The 18291-nt window shown below is 35.4% G+C and overlaps 1 protein-coding gene and 1 pseudogene across 1 annotated transcript in view; one reads left to right on the top strand and one right to left on the bottom strand.

Moving 5' to 3' along the window:
• LOC102862055 (ephrin type-A receptor 6-like) overlaps positions 1-18291 on the bottom strand; it is a 1552036-nt gene that overhangs the window by 507496 nt on the left and 1026249 nt on the right. The window contains 1 exon segment of the mRNA XM_006894142.1: positions 12365-12527. Coding sequence (XP_006894204.1) covers positions 12365-12527 — 163 coding nt within the window.
• The window catches only part of LOC102862869, a 14010-nt pseudogene continuing 8575 nt past the window's right edge, over positions 12857-18291 (top strand).

Raw genomic sequence — 18291 nt, 5'->3', positions numbered from 1 at the left:
GAGAGAGCATGTCATGTCTACTTTCTAACACTCACTAGCTATGGTGGCATCACTAGTTATTAAACATTTTGTGCTTAAATTTTCTAATTTATATGACACATATGATAATAATAATATTCATTTCAATACTTTTTTAGTGATTCAATCATTGTAAATGACTTGGAATAAAGCTGAAGAATAATTATAAATGCTTAAATATCTGTTGATAAATCATCTCAATATTAAAAATTACATAAAAATTCTACCTCACTTTGACAGCTCAGAATAAGAGTTACATTGCAAATTAGACTGGAGAGAGGGTAAATTTGCAATAGTGAATGAATATTTTTTTATAAAAGTGAATTGGGGGAGGGAGAAGTAAAGGAGGGGATAAAATGTACAACAATGAATGAATGAAAATATTACTTTTCTGTAAATTTTATTTAATGTGACAATAAATGATTTTATTAAAAAATTTGTACCTCAACAGATTTCTCCTGTAATACAAATGAACAAATATTTATCTAGATCCTTATTGGGAATGCCCTATAATACATCATAACAAGTCCATCTGGTGCAGAGGATTAAGTCTGGGGTGTTAACCAAAGTGTTGGCACTTTAAAGTCACCTGCAGCACCTAGAAGAAAGAGCAGGCAGTCTCCTTCTGTACAGATTTACACCTCAGAAACCCAATGGAGCCTTGCTATAATTTGAAAGAGTCACTAAAGCAGTGATTTTATTGTGTGGATTCATTACCTCATAAAGAGACCTAGTAGCTCAGAGATTAAGCTCTCAGTGGCCAACCAGAAGTTCAGTCACTCTAAAATACCAGCTGTTTCTTGGGAGGAATGTGTGACAGTGTGTATTTTTAAAGACTGAAGCCTTGGAAACAATACAGTTCAACTCTTTCTTACAGTGTGGCCATGAGTAAGAGTAGTCTCCATGGCAGAGGGTTTTTGTAATTTTATTTGCCCAATAAAGCTTCTAGAAAATATTTTCCCACTGCTGTTTTACATTTACCTACTTATGGCTGCCAACTTTGAAAGTGCACTATTGACCAGAAATTATTTCAAATTAAAGCACTATATACAAGAATTCATCCTCCTCTGGGTGACTCATAAATATGAAGTCGGCCTCTTGCTTGATTAATTAACTTTTTTATTACTCCACTAGGGTCATCTGGTCCTCTTTATGCTTCATGCTCCATCATTAATAATCATTCCAAAATTTCTGGCTGCTTTTAATAATGATACAGCTAATTTCAAGATAAGTAAGTGAAGCAGTGCAAATTGTTTCAAACTGTAGACTGGATCAAGAATAAAAGATATTTTTAAAAAGATAGTATTTAGAGTAAAATGTTAATGAATTAAAATTATTTTGTTTTATAAAAATGTTCTCAAATTTTAGAATTAACAAACAGCTAGTAATTGAAATATGTATAAAACAGTTACACATGATCTATGCCAGTTACATGCATGCTACCGCATATAAAATAACGTTTATAATTATTTCTAGAAAATGACAGTATTTGATCATTACTTCTTGGAATAGCAGGCAATATGCTCATCACTATTTCAGCCTTTAAAAAATATATATTTTCTTCATTTATTTGACTAAATGCATATTGGTCTTGAAATATGTTTGAATAAGTATTTAACTATGTTTAACACATTTTATGAATTATAAATGCATATGAGCTTTGATTCCTGGTCTTGAAGAGCTTATAAGTTAGTAAAGAATCAAGCATAATTAAAAGTATTACAGAGTTTGAGAAAGGAGTAATGTTTTCTGGCATTCAAGAGGGTGGAATGCTTGGCCCCCAGCTTGGGGTGAGCCGTCGTGGCCCTCAGGGTGAGCTCCTCAGTCCCCAGATTGTGCCATCTAAACCCTGGGTGGGGAAGAAATAAAAAGAATGCCTAGGGTACCCAGAGAATGTTACCTAGGCCACCTTCTGCCACCCGCCCCCCCCCAGTAAACCTGAAAGCAACACCCTCAAAGCCCTTCTATTTGTAAATAATAAGTTTGTTCTCTCTAGGTTTGCTCCCTTTTTTATAGGTAACCTTAACACTGAGTTTTACTCCAGAATTGACCCTGAACCCAGTGCCAGTGACAAAAAGGAAATACAACTGACAGCTAAGGAAGCAAAGGAGGATGGAGCTTCTGGGTTCAACCAGCCATCCCCACTGGACCCACCTGGGAAAACACTTTGCAGTCCAGAGGGGAGCAAATGACAGGAAAATATCTTCTAACAGCAAGAAGGCAAGCAGCTTTAACCCAAGACCACCAGTAAGGTGATAAAGTGTCCTCCCTTCCCCCCTTTACATCTACACCCCTGTTCAGCATGAAGAAGCCAGAGAGTCGGCATCCAATTCCCATATCAATAAGACAGTTGGTTTAATTACTATTGGAAAATGCTTGTCATTCCTCCGTAGCATCTGGTCCCCACTGGACCCTCATCATTTCCTTCACCTGCTCCCCCCACCGACCAAACTGTGCAGCTCTGCAGCTGCATCCTGGCCCATCCTCACCCTTCTGCCCCCAATCCTCACCTCCTTGTACCCCCAATATGTTTTTCCCGATTTTTAAAAAAAAAGAGGGTGGCATGGAGGTGGGACTGATCATTTGTAATATGATAGACATCTTGAGTATTCCAGGTGGAATCCCTGGAAGACCCTAAAAATATGACAAAAGTACTTGATGTGCATGAAACACACAATCTTTTGCATATAAGTATTTCAAGAGTATGTGCAAACTAGAGGGTGGTAGGACAGAAATTATGTGAATGCAGACCAGATTAAAATGTATAGTCAGAGTTTTAATTTCAGAGAGAGGAAATTATGGTGTTAATTAAGGATGAAGGTAGAAGACATTTGAGACAAGCTTGAATCTTAATTTTCAAGACTTTACCATCTCTAAATTGTCAAGAGATATTAAATTGCTTAAATATAAAACATTAGATAGCCCTATCTTAAAGTTTGTTTCAATACAATTAAATGACTGAATGAGTTTATTTGCATCCACATCTTATTTTATGTATAATGTGTAAACATGACCAAAAATTCTATTTTAAAATTTCTATTATGATATAGTGATTTGTAATTTGGCTTGTGAATGTCAATCATGGTGACTTTTGTATGGTTATTGTTTTATGTAAAATAAATCTCACTCCTTACTACTCTCTGCAAACAATAAATTTTAAATTGTTAACAGATGTAGCTTTGTGTTACAAACTGCTTTATGTAGCCCACAGGTGAAATCTTAATTTAGCATGTTGTTAAATTTTAAGATATAATTAATCTTTCCAGGGAAAAAAGGAATACATTGCTTATATGATGGCAATGAATCAAATTTTAGGATATTTGAATAACTATTAAGGCAATGGAAGAAATAAGTTTCTAATTAAGTCTAAAATGTATTTATTTTTAAAATAATTGGGTTTAGGCTAAAACTCATTTTTCCTTTTGTTAGTTCATATCTATATAATTAGTTCAAGTTGATTGTGAACTAGAAAACTATATTTAATGTTGTTTTGGGGTGTTATTTACTCTGTTTTTTTACTATTCCACAGGGGAAAGGCAACCTCCTCCTGTGGGATTTACTGCCTCTGAAAACCCACATGTGGGTCAATTATGAGTTGGTACTGATTCAATGGCACTTAACAAAACTAACATAACAAAGTAGATTTCTGAGGCTGTAATTTTATAAACAGGAGTCCACATAGCACCGTCACCAAAGGCCTGTGTTGCCAATAGTTTAAATCCATTAGCTACTCTATAGGAGGAAGATGGAAAATCCACTCTCTCAAAGATTTATTGCCTCAGAAACCTGATGGAGAATCTCTGAGTTGGAACTGACTACATAACAGCAAACTATTTTGAGTTTGAATCTTTACAGAAATAGATCACTAATTATTTTTTCTTATCAAGTGGATGGTGAGTTTGAACTACTATCCTTTTGGTTAGCAGTAACATGAAATGACACATTGTGCTACAAAGGCACCTTGGTTTTAAAAGTACATATGCAACACTATTTTCTGTTATTCTAAAGTATGCTTTAACATTAATTTGTTGTTATTTCAAGTAATGGAAGGAGGAGTGGCATCCACTTCCATAATAGCTTGTCTCTGGAAACCCTATGAACCTGGAGAGAAGATAAAAAGTACCCAAGCGTAGAGGACTCTCCTTCATAGGGTCGCTATGAGTCACTTATGACTCGACAGCACTTAATAACAATAACAACAATTTCAAATAAAATTATACATTTGAATTTCTCTAATTTTTTCTTACTAAAATACCATTTTAATAGATTATCATTCACGATTTTATCAAATATATTTCCACATAGCTTAAAATGATGAGTAATAATATGCACTCACACTTATTCATTGCCATTGAGTCAGAACTGACTCATATTTGACTTCCAATGGACTTTCAGAGGCTGTGTCACAAGGGAGGAGCTTGCCCATCCTTCTCTCTGAGAACAGCTAGTGAATTTGAACTGCTCACCTTGGGGGTGGCAGTGCAAATCCCACTGACTAGGCTAGTGATATTTGTAGCTTTTGATTTTTAATTCTCCTCTTTTTTGTCACTGCAAAGTAAAATACATAAATTTAGACATAATAGTAAAACTTAGACTATTAAATTGGCTGTCTCTATTTATTTCATCTGTAAAAGGGCTGCATTTGATCTATTTCTGTGAATGTGTGTATATGTGTAAGAAAAAGAAGAAAGTAGAAGAGGGAGAGGAAGAGAGCATGTGCATGACACTTGGGACATAATGTGAATTTTATTTTAATTTTGAGAAAGATATAATTAGAAAAAGACTGATTCCTAACAGCAATAGATCTCTACAGAAGACGTAGGTAGGTAGCCTAAAAATTTTTTTGTAGAGTGTCAAGATATAAGATCCAAAACTAGTAGTATTCCTCTATAATAACAAAGAAAACAAAGAAAAGGAAGCTAAGAAATCATCTTAGCATCAATCCATATTGAAAACTGCCATTCTAGACCTTCTACACCAAATGCCCCTGGTCCTTCTCAGTTTTGGCAAGCAAGGTTGTGTCATCTGCATAATTCAGGTTATTGATGAGTCTTCTTCCAATCCTGATGCCACATTCCTCTTCATACAGCCCAGCCTCTTGAATAATCTGTCCCACATATAGATTGAAAAGATACAGAGATAGGATGCATTCCTTGCATATAATTTTACTGATTTTGAACTAAGCAGGGTTTCCTTGCTTTGTTCTGATAACTGCCTCTTGGTCCAAGTATAGGTTTCACATAAGCACAATCAAGTGTTCTGGAATTCCCATTCTTCTCAAAATTAGCCACAGATTTTTGTGATTCGCATTGTCAACCCTCTTTGTTCAATCAATGAAGGATATAGATATTCCTTTGGTACTCTCTGCTTTTAGCTAATATCCGTCTAAAATTGGCTATAATGTCCCAAATGCCACGGCCTCTTCTAAAATCAGCCTGCGCATCTAGCAGTTCTCTGCTGATGTACTATTCCAATCGTTTTGGATAATTTTCAGCAGGATCTTGCTTGCATATGATATTAATATTGTTTGATAATTTCCTCATTCTGTTGGATTACCTTTTTATTGAATGGAATAAATATGGAAAGCCAATGATAAATACTTGTAATAAACTGAATGCTATTTCAGGTTCAAGTTAGAATTCACCCTGAGGCACCAAGGCAATCCTTAAGTTTTACAGAATTCTTGCATTTTATTTTCTGACCCCTACCTCCTGAGAAAGAAAGAAGGTTTTCAATAGAAAGAACTTGGCTTCATTTGCATTGAATTTTCTTTGTGATTTAGTTCCTGATACTTTTCAATAAAGATGCAGGGAAGCTGGAATAGATGTCTTCAGTTGTGAACTGCTGGCCTCCTGTTTTTCATGCTCTCTGCTCTATCTCATTCCTGATCATCTATCTCCTTATTAATAATTATAAAAATACTTTACCCTTGGTATGCAACAGATCTCTTCCAGCCAGTAGGCCAGGTGGTTCCCTCTAGATATCTTGGCACAACCTGGTGAGCACATACAGGGCAGCATCTGTTTGTTACATGGTTTGAATCCATCAGCTGCTCCACAAGAGAAAGATTGGCAATATTATCCCATATGATTTACTACCTCTGAAAACCCAGTGGAAGGTCTGCTATGAGTTAGTTCTGACACATTGGTATACTACAACAGCAACTTTCTAAGCTACTGATTCTATAATTTTATTTAACTTTGTTAAATTTATTTCCCAAAAAGATATTGAGTAGAATACTTAATATAATGGTTAGGGCAAAATATCACTCAGTAAATGCTATAAGTGGCTATACCATCTTATTATACATATTCAGTACAGCAAGATACCATGGAATAAATGTATGCCAACCTTAAAACATTAAAAGTATTATAAAGGAATGTACAAAGAACTGGAGTTGGACCATAAAAAAGGAAGAACTTGTTCGGCATTTCTCACGTTGAAAGAAATGAAAAACAAATCCAAGCCTCAAGTTGCAATACTAGGAGATACTATGGGGAAAATGCTTGAATGATCCAGGAATCATCAAAAAAAGATGGAAGGTCTACATGAAATCATTGTACAAAAAAAGAATCAGTCCACATGGAAATACATCAGAGAGGAGTATATGATAAAGAGCCAATCATGATGAGGGAAGTAGTTCAAGCTGCATTAATGGCATGGACAAAAAAATAAGGTCCCGAGAATCAATGATATAACCATTGGCATGTTCCAGCTAACACATGCATCCCTGTACATGCTTTCCAGTCTGTGCCAGAAAATTTGGAAGGCAGCTAGCTACCTCATAAACCAACTGGAAGAGATCCATATTTATTCTTATTGCCAGAAAAGTGATCCAACGGAATGTGGGAATTATTGAACAATGCCACTACTATCACATGGAAGCAAAATATTGCTGAAGATCATCCAAAAAATCGCTAGAACAGTATGTAGAGAACTGTCAAAAGTTCAAGCTTGGTACAGAAGCATCCGTGGACCAGATATATCATTGCTGATGATAGATGAATCTTGACTGGAAGCAGAGAATACGAGAAGAATGTTGATTTGCCTTTTATTGACTATGCAAAGGTATTTGATTGTATGTATCATAACAAACTGTGCATAACAACGAGAAAAACTGGAATTCCAGAACACTTAATTATGTGATACAAACCTTTATCTAGACCAACAAACTGTTGTCCAAACAGAGCAAAGGAACACTGCTTGATTTAGAATTGGGAAAGGTATGTATCAGGGCTATATCCTTTCTCTATACTGATTCAGACTGTATGTGAGCAAATTACTAGAGAAACTGAACTTTATGAAGAAGCATATAGCATCAGAATTGGAATAAGACTCATCACCAGCTTGTGTTTGCAGATGACATAACCGTACTTGCTGAACACAAGGACTTAAGGCAATTGCTGCAGAGGATCAAGCAATGTTGCCTTCAATATGGACTACATTTCAACATTAAACAAACAAAAATCCTTACCACTGGGCCAATGGGCAAATCATGATAGATGGAGAAAAGAATGAAATTGTCAATGATTTCAGCTTGCTTTGATCCACAATCAACACCCTTAGTATCAGCAGTCCTGAAGAATCTATCTAAACTAAAGGGGAACCTGATTCAAGGCATAGTGTTTCCAGTCACCTGCTATGCATCTAAGAGGTGGCCAACCAATAAGAACAAGAGAAGAATTGATACCTTTAAGTAGCGCTGTCATAGAACATAGAATGTCCCATGAATTGTTAAAAGAACAAAAAATAACATTGAAACACACAAAAATTTAAAGACTTTGTGACTATATATTGAGAGAATATCTATGTAAATCTTTGCCTTTTTTTCTTTCAATCTGTCAATCATTTCTCTCTCTAGAATCTATCTTCACAATCCCATTTTTGTATGTGTATATGAAATTTTCCTGTATAATTATAGAGAGAAGAAACTAATAACTTTAGTTCAAATGAATTATTTTCAAAGTGCTAGCAGTCATTCAGTAACCTTTGTATTTATTAGACATTTCCCATACATGGTATATTTTGATTTTTAAAAAATATTGAACACTGATCTTGAAGAGTATAAGGGTTGCTAAAAAACAGCACTATAATTTCACTTCAGCTGACACTGCTTATTGAGGTCAAGCAGTCATTTCAGGAAAATTGTGATTTGGGAAATATTCTTTCATATTTTACTTTATTGTCTTATAGACTGTAAGGAAAACTTGAGGTTAAACAAAGTAAAATAAATATGCTTATAAATAATAAAGTGGTAAGTTTCTCCATTTTGGCTAAAAAAATTTCAGCTGAACCATCAATTTTGAAAGCATCTAATCTATGTCCCCATCTCTCATATCATCTCTATACGTGTATTATAAGGTTAGTTTTGGCAGAATACATAAGAAAGGGCTTAATAGTAAAGTCAACATTACAGTAATTGGGGCAACACCCGAGAAATGGAAGCTATAATGATTTAAATATGAGCTAGGCGGACATGAAGCAAAAAGACTGATACTGTCAATTGGGATTCACATCATCAAGTTCCTGAATTTATGGTAAACATACCCATATCCTACTCTGACATTATTCATTGAAACTTTCTTCTGGGTATAAACAGCATGCTTTGAAAATGCAATTTAAAGCTAACCAGATAAAAAATGATTCTTAAAATGATTTTCCCTTAGGCTGCAAATTGACTTTGGTGCTATTCTATGTATACAAACTCCAGGTTTAGACAAATACTTTTTTTCTGGGTTTTTTTTCCCGTTAGACAGTTTGATCCTTCAATGTTCTAATAAAGTCACTTGCAGGCATTTGCAAGTAAGTAATTCACAGCATAGTTCATACTCTCTGCTGCTACCACTATTAGATAATTCCGGAGTTCTAACCCTGACCTTCCACTTAGCAGCAATCAGGTCCCAGGTAAAACTACTTAACTTTCTTAAGAAAGGTATGCATTGATAAGATTAGCTAAGGTTGTGTTTATAAATTTCTCAGAATAGAGTTGGCGTACAGTATACATCTAATGAAAAACAAGTTATATCCTAATTAAAATCCTCTAAATAGATCCACAAATGTTTTCAGAATAAGGTCAAATATTCTTATTATAATCATAGAGCACTTTCATGTTGGTCTCAGTTTAGCTTATAACTTTATCTTCTATTCCTCCATCCCTTGTATGCCTTCACTGCATCATTGTACATTAAAACTTTCCTAGAAATCATTCCATATTTCCATGGTCTCCAATGTTCTGTTGCATGCTGGATCTTCTTTCAAAGATCAGCTACTTTTCTGTCCTCCCATATACTTTCCTGATTCATTGATGCTAATTAAAGGGCCCTTTCTCATGCTTTGAACTAAAGTCTTTGAATTGTGGTGCTGGCCACAAAAACTAAATAAACCACAACTGTCAAATGAACAGATAAATCTGTCTAGGAAAAAATGTAGCCAGGGTAATACTTTGGAAACAAGGAGAGTGACACTTTGTCTTACATCCGTTAGATGCTTTATCAGGAAGAGTCATCATGTTTGGTAAAGAGTTGAAGAGAGAAAGACTCTCAAAGAGATGAATTAAAACAGTAACTATAGCAATGAGCTTATAGCACAGTAGAGACCCTGAGGATAGTACAGGTCACATAGGGTTGATTTAAGTCAGAGCTGACTCAATGAAAACTAACAATAAACAACCCTTATGTTCCAAGAGTACGTGTGTGTGTGTGTGTGTGTGTGTGTGTGTGTGTGTGTGTGTGTGTGTGTAAGGTCTAGATGGTAGTTGTTGGATTTTCAGAAAAAGTTGATTTGGAGGAAATTGCCCATCTTCTCTAAAAATGTAAAAATAACTTCTTTTTTTAAAATTTCTTTAGTTTTCATTTCAATGAACATCTACAGAGATTTTAGAATTCCATTCATCCATTGTTGCACCCCTCTCAGAGATGCAAAAACTTAAAGCTTTAGAAATGTGAAATGTTTCGTATTCATTGCAAGAGTATGATAATGAAACCTTATGACCAGATGGGGTTGCCCTGTGATAAAGTTTAACACCTAAAATAAATCCCAACATGAAGCCTTAAAAAAAAAGTAAAAATATTTTTATTATGTATAAAAACGTATTTTGAATTAATTATTGATTGATATGGGACAGTTATGCTAAGGAATTGCAAAGAAGCCTTCTTCTAGATAATATCTGAAGGGATTCCGGCCCTGAAAGTACAAATGAGTAGAAATCTATAGTTGAAATAATGCTAATGGGTCAGATTTCTAATATTTAGGTCAGAACTTCTTTTATATGACTAAATTTTCTTCTTTAGAAGCCTCGGGATCATTATCTAGATTTAGCCCTTTGCAATTCATTTGAGAGTGAGTATATTCCTGACTTAATAAGTTGACACTCAAAAATGTCATACCTTTAGCAAAGAACAGTATTAAGCAAAGAACAGTAAGATGACAGTACACAATAAATTGTCTGGAAAGGACTTCAGTCTTCCCAGGACCAACCTTGTATCTTTGTTTTTTACCTAAGACAAGTGTACCATGTGATTAGAGAAAGACCATCAACAGAATAGAGTGGAGTCACTTTGGATATTTTCATGTTAGTTTTCATTGTGGAATTAATATTTTTCTATAATACCTTTAATCTCAATTATTTCACATTTAGTTCAAGAAGTTAGTAGTCTTCAGTGGATTTTAAATGATTATCACTGATTGGAAGCATCAAAATCAAAACTTATTTTTATTCTTTGTTGACTTTCTCTGCCTAAACTATGTTCCATCCTGCTTAAATATTTCAGTGTTTTCCCACACTTTATTTAGATATATAAGATGTTATCATAGGTTGACAAAGGAAAAATATGAGTAATAACAAATATTTTTCCTCTCATAAAATTTGAATACAAAGTGGTTTCAATTTGAGAGAGTGGAAACTCTAAGGATTGTGACCTATTCAATAGTTTCTGAAGGAGTATCTTGTAATAATTCCAAAAGTAGGACTTTCCAGGTTGGTAAGATAATCAAGAACAAAGGCTTTAGAAGGACATTGTCCTTAGTTTCAAATTTAACTCAGTTTCTTATCAGATCTAAGACTTTGAGCAAATCGTCTCACTTCTTCAGGCTTCTGTTTGCTCTTAAATAAATTAAAAAAAAATAATAGCTGTGCCATTGAAGATTGACAGATATAAAGAAGATATTTTATACAGTTGAAACATTTTACATAGTTCCTGGAACTTACTATAGGCTCAATAAATGATCATAATTATTCTTTAGGTTCATATAGAATGAATATAATAAATGTGCTATTTTAGAATTTTTACACTAATATCAATATTTTAGGAGTAATGAAGACAAATTTACATTGTTGTTAGGTGCTGGTGAGTAGAGTATGACCCATAACAACTTTTATGGTTGCTTTGATACTGAAATCTATGTAAATAGTGTGTCAAATATATTGAAACACATGTCTACATTAAAGTGAAGGAAGCTCTGGTGGCCTAGTGGTAAGAAGCTGCACTGTAATCCCGAAAGCATTTGGTTTAAGGCCATCAGATGCTCTGCAGGACAAGGATGGACAGTCTCCTCCTGTGCAATTTACGGCCTCTGAAAACCCACCAGAGGGTCAGCTATGGGTCAGTTCCAATTCTCAGTACTCAGCAACATATTAAAGTGCATAGTAAATGAAACCCCATAATTTCCCCATAAACAGATAGTAGTGGGATACACTTCTAAAAGTAAAAAACTGAACGCAATAGCAGAACTAGGTTTATAAAAATTTAGAGTTTTCTAAGCCTGTATTATTAGATGTCATTGGAGCACCACAGTCCCTATGTTTTCCAGGATAGTTTTTAATATATTGAGGCTATGAAATTAATTGAGTTCTAATTAATTCTATGTATCTATACTTGAATGGGTAATGGGCATTTTAGTGATTATTATTGTCTTCTGACCACTGTTTTTACTGGTCTAACTCTGAGATAACAAGTTGAGGTAGCATAATTTTGAACTGACAGAAAAGATAACTTTCATAGCTCTGATTTCTTCCCAGTTTTCATTAGTGTTATATTATATTGCCAGGAATTAGCAATATAGCAAATGTAGTTATCAATTAGGCTAACTCCATCCACTGAGACCACCATTGTCGTAAATTGGGTTATGGACTCTGCATAAAGGGATTTACTTGGGCCATGTTAAAATTTTGGCACAGCAAGGCACTGCATGCAAATATTTAATGGCAGCACCAACAACAATTAAACACAATGGCTTAGAGTATTTCTAGAAACAAAATGCAATTTGAAACAACTATTAGAAATTGAAGACATTACATAAAATTTAGAAGGTGGTAAATTAACACTATATTTCCTTGGGTGAAACTTACTTTCGTCTCCTGTTTCAAATTCAAACTTCTGACTGTAGCCACTGTATCCTGTTGCAGTTCTCACTCGGATATGAAATACGTATGTCGTGGCAGGTTTGAGACCTGTGATGATGACACTGGGGGCCTTGGATCTCGTGGAGGAATAGGTCAGCTGTTCGTGTTCCTGAGGGAAAGAAGAGAAGGGATGTAAAGTCATAGTATTTTCTAACTTCAGTATAACAAAAATCCAGAATTGAGGAATTGTTCTCTGAATATCCAATGCATGAGGGAAAAAAAAAAAGCATAAGCATGGTTTCCCCAAATTTAACATTTCATTATTTATCATTATGATGCATATGGTATGATCTTGATTTGGAAGCGTAGTAAGAAAGATGATTGGTCTCATATAATCTGCATTTGTATTTTTGGTGATTTGGATTTCTGGTTCAACTCTAAGGAATGGTAGTGGGTAAGCACATGTTTACACAGAATGGCAGCTGCATTTTGAGCAAAATGGACGCATTGGGTCAGATCACACCAGCAGGGTGCAAAGCAGCAAAGGTGGGAGAATTCAAGTGTCCGCTACTCACTTCTACCCGCAGGTAGTGCCAAAATGCCGGCGCTATCCGTGGGTAGACCTGTGGGTAAAAGGAGAAAAGACATTAATCGTTTTTTTTTTAAGTTTGAAATATAAATTTTTAAAATTAGTGAATCCATTTCTTTATTTTTTATTTCAAAGGGTCCCCAGTAGTAAGGTAGTAACAATTGAAGTTGAGTTAACATCAACATAAGGCATAAAATGATTAAATCTTGGCCTAGAAGGAGAATTGACTTGTATCAAAACTATAACTCACTTTTAAAGATGCACAAGTTACACGTAACTGTGAGGCAGGTTTAAAAGTAATCAACCCAAGAAGTAGCTCTGAAGGCATAAAGAAACCTGAAATACTTACCACAGAGGAACTACAGCCCAGGGTGGGAGATTTTGTTCCTAGTCTCCTGTTTTAACTGCTAACTACTTCCATTCAGGGGCTGGAAATGGATTTGCCAAGATTCTCTCACTGACCTAGTGAAACAAGGTCATTAGAGGGACTCTGTTGTCTACCAACTCAGAACAGAAGCCTTCATTTTATCTCTTTGTTTAGAGATTGATCCCAATTTGCTGGTGGTAGGGACAAATTAAATTCAATACAATTTTTTTATGTAGTACTATTATTCAATAACTTTGTTATTTTAATAAGACCTCTAGGGGAAGCTATTTTTTCTGAACAACTTCTCTAAATTCTCCAGGTCAAACTAGGCCACTAGTTGTTAAATCAATATGCCACAACTTTTTTTTTTCAAAAACATAAAGATAGGGTTTCTAAGAGATGAAAGAGACTTCTAAGGTTACTAATTGAATCACTCATTTGCTGCTTGAATTCTATCTATAATATTCCCATCAAGATTTCATTTAGTCTTTGCCTGGAAGGAAGCCTCTTTTGTCCAAGAAATTTTCCAGAATAACAAATGAATGTATAAAATTCTGCACATACGTACAATGTGCATCTATTTGCTTGTGCTTCTTTAAGATTTAGAGTTAGTAAAATTTTTTCCCTTAAGCTACTTTTGAGAAAAATGTATTTATCGTAAGGATCATTTTTAAACTTTATGGCCTTATTTATCAGAACTTTATACGTTATAAGGTTATTCTGTGTCTAGCTGAGAAATGAAATTTCTGATCCATATGGAAAATAATAAAAGTGTTTATTAAACACAAAATACAAAGAAAAAGAAAAAGCGAGTTAATAGCACTATTTTAAATTTATGAAAAGACAAACTATAAGTTATATTTACCTTTAGAGGGTAAATGCATACTTATGTCTCAGTATTAACCTATAAAAATTAAAATATAGTTTATAAAATTATTAATGGCAATAATTATCTGCTAGTGGTTGGGAAAAGAGCCCTGGTGATGCGGTGTGTTATGTGTTGCACTGCTAAATGAAAGGTTGAACAATTGAATCTACCAGTAGCTCCAAAAGAGAAAGATGGGTCATCTTCTGTAAAGATCTGCAGTCTTGGATATGAAATAGAGGGTTCCCATGAATCAGAATCAACTTGATGATAATAAGTAGATAAGGGATGAAAATAGATTGTGCATGGCTTAATGGCAATAATACCTTCTTTTTGCAGGATAATCAAGCAAGTCCTGATTTAAGCATGTAATTCACAGCCACCACTTCTCTATCAGTGGCTGCTTGCATATTGCTGTGATACTGAACAGGTGTTAATAGAGCTTTCAGATTAATATATATTAGGGAAAAGATCTAATGATGTACCTAAAAGTTCAATCGCCAAAGTCTTACAGATTACACTCTTGCAAACTGCAACCCAGCAAGGTAATAGGGCAGAATCAGTCAGCATTGGTATGGTTGTACATGGGGTCACCAGGAGGCCAAGTTTGACCTGAAGGCAGCTAACAACAACAAAAAGGGTAGAAAGCTAAAACATGCTAATGTTAAGGTCTTTAAAATGAAACCAGTAAGATTTTTAGAATTAATCAGTAAGACTTGAAACATTTACTGAAGAAGATAAAAGTACACAAACTTCAAGATGAATTATACCTCCTCATCAAGAAAAGATAAATTCTATAACTGGATTATTAGGCAGCACTATTATAAATGGAGAAAAAATGAAGTTGTCAATAATTTTACTTGAATCCATAATCAATACATATCAGCCAGCAAATAAAAAGGCATATTGTCCTGGGCAATCTGCTGTGCAAGTACTTCTGTAAAGTGCTAAAGAGCAAGGACGTTAGTTTAAAGAATAAAAAGGTATAACTGCTCCAAGCCATGGTTGCTTCATATTCTCGTGAAAGTTGAGCAATAAAGAAAGACTACGATATCACTCTGGAGACTAAGATGTGCCTAATCCAGGCCATGGTCTTCACAATTTTGTGCTATGAATCAGAAAGCTGGACAATGACTAGGAATGATAGAAGGAAAATAAATGGCTTTGGGCTGTGGCACTAGGGAAGAGTACTGAATATTCCATGGACTGCTAGGAGAACAAATAGATGCAACCTAGAGAAGGTGAAACCAGGCTGTTCCTTGGAGTCAAGAATTCTGAAGCTCTGTCTGACATACTTGGGCATGTTGAAAGGAGAGGGACATTATGTTCCTTGAGAGGAACATTATGCTTGGGAGGGTAGAGGGACAGCTCAGGAGGGAAAAACCTTTGGTGAGATGAATTGACTCAGTGATTGGGATAATGGGGGTAGGTGTGTCAGAGACAATAATGTTGGTTCAGAATAGATCAGGTTTTAGAGCTGTTGTATATAGAGTCGCTATGAGTCACAGGCAACTTGATAGAACATAACAATAAACAACAACACAAGAATTGATATCTTTGAATTGTGATGTTGAATATACCATAGACTTTCAAAAGAACAAATATGTTTTAGGGTAGGCATGACTATGGGCTGTTTAAGGGAAGGATACATTGTGAAACTTTGTCTTACATATTTGATATGTTGTCAGGTAGTTCCAGATGCCTGATGCCAGTTCTCGGGCCAGGGGTGGGGGGGAATGCATTATGCTGGGAAAAACAAAGGGTCAGTGAAACAGAGGAAAACCCTTAACATGATAAACTGACACAGTGACGGTAGCAATGGACTTGAGCATGGTGGATATTTTGAATATGTGGAAATATAGGGCAAAGTTACAACTGTTGTTCTTTGGGCTGCTATGGAACATAGTCATCTAGACAGCACCAAACAACAACAACAATGACAACAATTAATCAAACCCAACTCTACTGCCCTGGAGTCATTTCTAACTCCTTTATGTTTCCAAAGCTGTAAATCTCTATGGAGGTGGCTCATCTTACAGAGTGGCAAGTGGATACAAATGTCAACATTTTGATTAGCTCATGACACATTATGAACTATATCATTAGAGAGATATTTCAAAACTGTGTGGAAGAGTGGGGAAAAAAATCACACATTATGATTTTAGTCATTCACAAAAATGAAACTAGTCATTTGCTAAATAGTAAAGGTACATAAACTTTGCTGTTACTTAAAGTGGTAACTATAGCTACTTCACCGAATAAAATCCCTCAAGTAGTAAGTATGCTCAGTCTGAAGAACTCACACCAGCTCACTGCTGCTGCTGTCTTACATCTTGTCTTCCATCTGTGATCATGCCAAGGAAGAGGCTCAGAGAAGAAAAATGCACCGCAAGCCCTCTCTCTCCCTGACGTTCTCAAGCTTGTGAAAAAGCAAGTCAACTTTCATCTATGAAAAGCATAGGACATGGTTGTCCTGGAACTTTGGCTAATTGCCTTTCTGCAGGCATATCAACTCTAATTTAGAGTAGCTGTCACATGTGTGGATAGTGCCATAGGATAGAGCACCACAAAGCCTTATAGGCCCCTTTACTACATCTAGCAGGATTTTAAATAAATTGAATTGTACAGGATTACAGTTAAAATATTTTATGAAGTTTATACTTAAGAATGGAATGGCTAGTTGTTATCGATACACATCTTTAGTTTTCCCAGTTATTCAATATATTATATTGTTAATATATTTATCACGCTTGTTGAATATGAAGTAATGCTGACACTGAAAAAGACCTGAAACACTTGCTACAAAAGGTCAAGGACTATAGTTTTCAATATGGATTAAAGCTCAACATCAAGAAGACAAAGATTAAAAAAAAAAAGAAGACGACAAAGATTACAAAGATTATTATCACTGGGCCAATTGGCAGCACCAGGATAGATGGAAAAGAGATTGAGGTTGTTAACAATTATAAGCTTGCTGGGCTAAGGGAACTCTCCAGAGTGCAGAAAAGTAATAATGACTTTCTAGAGACAAGGGTATGCCTAATTCAGGCCATGGTCTTTTCAATTACTTGTCATGTTTCAGAGAGTTGGACAAGGACTAAGGATTGCAGAAGAAGAATAGATGCCTTCGAGTTGTGGTGCTGGAGAAGAGTCTTGAACATACCATGGACTGCCAAGAACACAAATAGGTCTGTCTTGAAGAGGGTGAAACCAAGTCTCTCCATGGAGGCTAGGTCTTTGAAGATTGGCCTCACTTACTTTGGGCACATGGCCAGGAGAGATCAGTCCTTGGAGAAGGGCATCATGCTTGGAAGGGTGGACAAAAAGTGCAGGAGAAGGAGACCTGAGAGATGGAGTGATATAGTAACTGGGGTGATGCGGGTTGGGGTGTCAGAATTAGTGAGACTGGCTCAGGACAGGGAAGCAATCATAGCTGCTGTACATAGGATTGCTATACATTTCAGGTGACTCAATGGCACATAATAACAATAACATACTCTGACAGGTTTAGAAGTAGGAGTGGCATCCACTTCCTAAATAGCATGCCTCTGGAAACTCTACAAACTTTGATAAATGTTGATAGTTGTAGTGGGTCTCCAGGCCTTTTGTTCATAGGGTTGCTATGAGTCATACTTGACTCCATGGCAATCAACAACAACAACAATTTTCTTTTTATCATTATTAATGTTATCTTTATATTTTTCTTTTAATTTACCAAGTTAGAGAGATTTGATCAATGTTTAGCATTATTGAATAGTTGCTTTTTTTTTCTATTTCACATCACCTTGTTATTTCATGGCACTGGGGATATTTTAGCTAATATCTGATGGATCTTGGCTGAAAGCAGAGAGTACCAGAGGAATGTCTATCTGTGTTTCATTGACTATGCAACTTCATTTGACTGTATGGATCACAACAAACTGTGGCTGACTCTGAGAAGAATGGGAATCCCAGAACACTTGATTTGGTTTATCCAAAACCTATACTTGGACCATGAAGCAGTTGTCAGAACAGAGCAAAGAAACACTGAATGATTCAAAATTGAAAAGGGTATGCATCAAGGATGTTTTCTATCTCTATATTTTTTCAATCTATATGCAGAACAGATTATC

The sequence above is a fragment of the Elephantulus edwardii genome, unplaced genomic scaffold (assembly GCF_000299155.1).
Source record: "Elephantulus edwardii isolate Elephantulus edwardi_28Jun2011 unplaced genomic scaffold, EleEdw1.0 scaffold00136, whole genome shotgun sequence".
NCBI lineage: Eukaryota > Metazoa > Chordata > Mammalia > Macroscelidea > Macroscelididae > Elephantulus > Elephantulus edwardii.
Note: the sequence above shows the minus strand (reverse complement) of the source record. Positions and strands in the feature narration are given on the sequence as shown.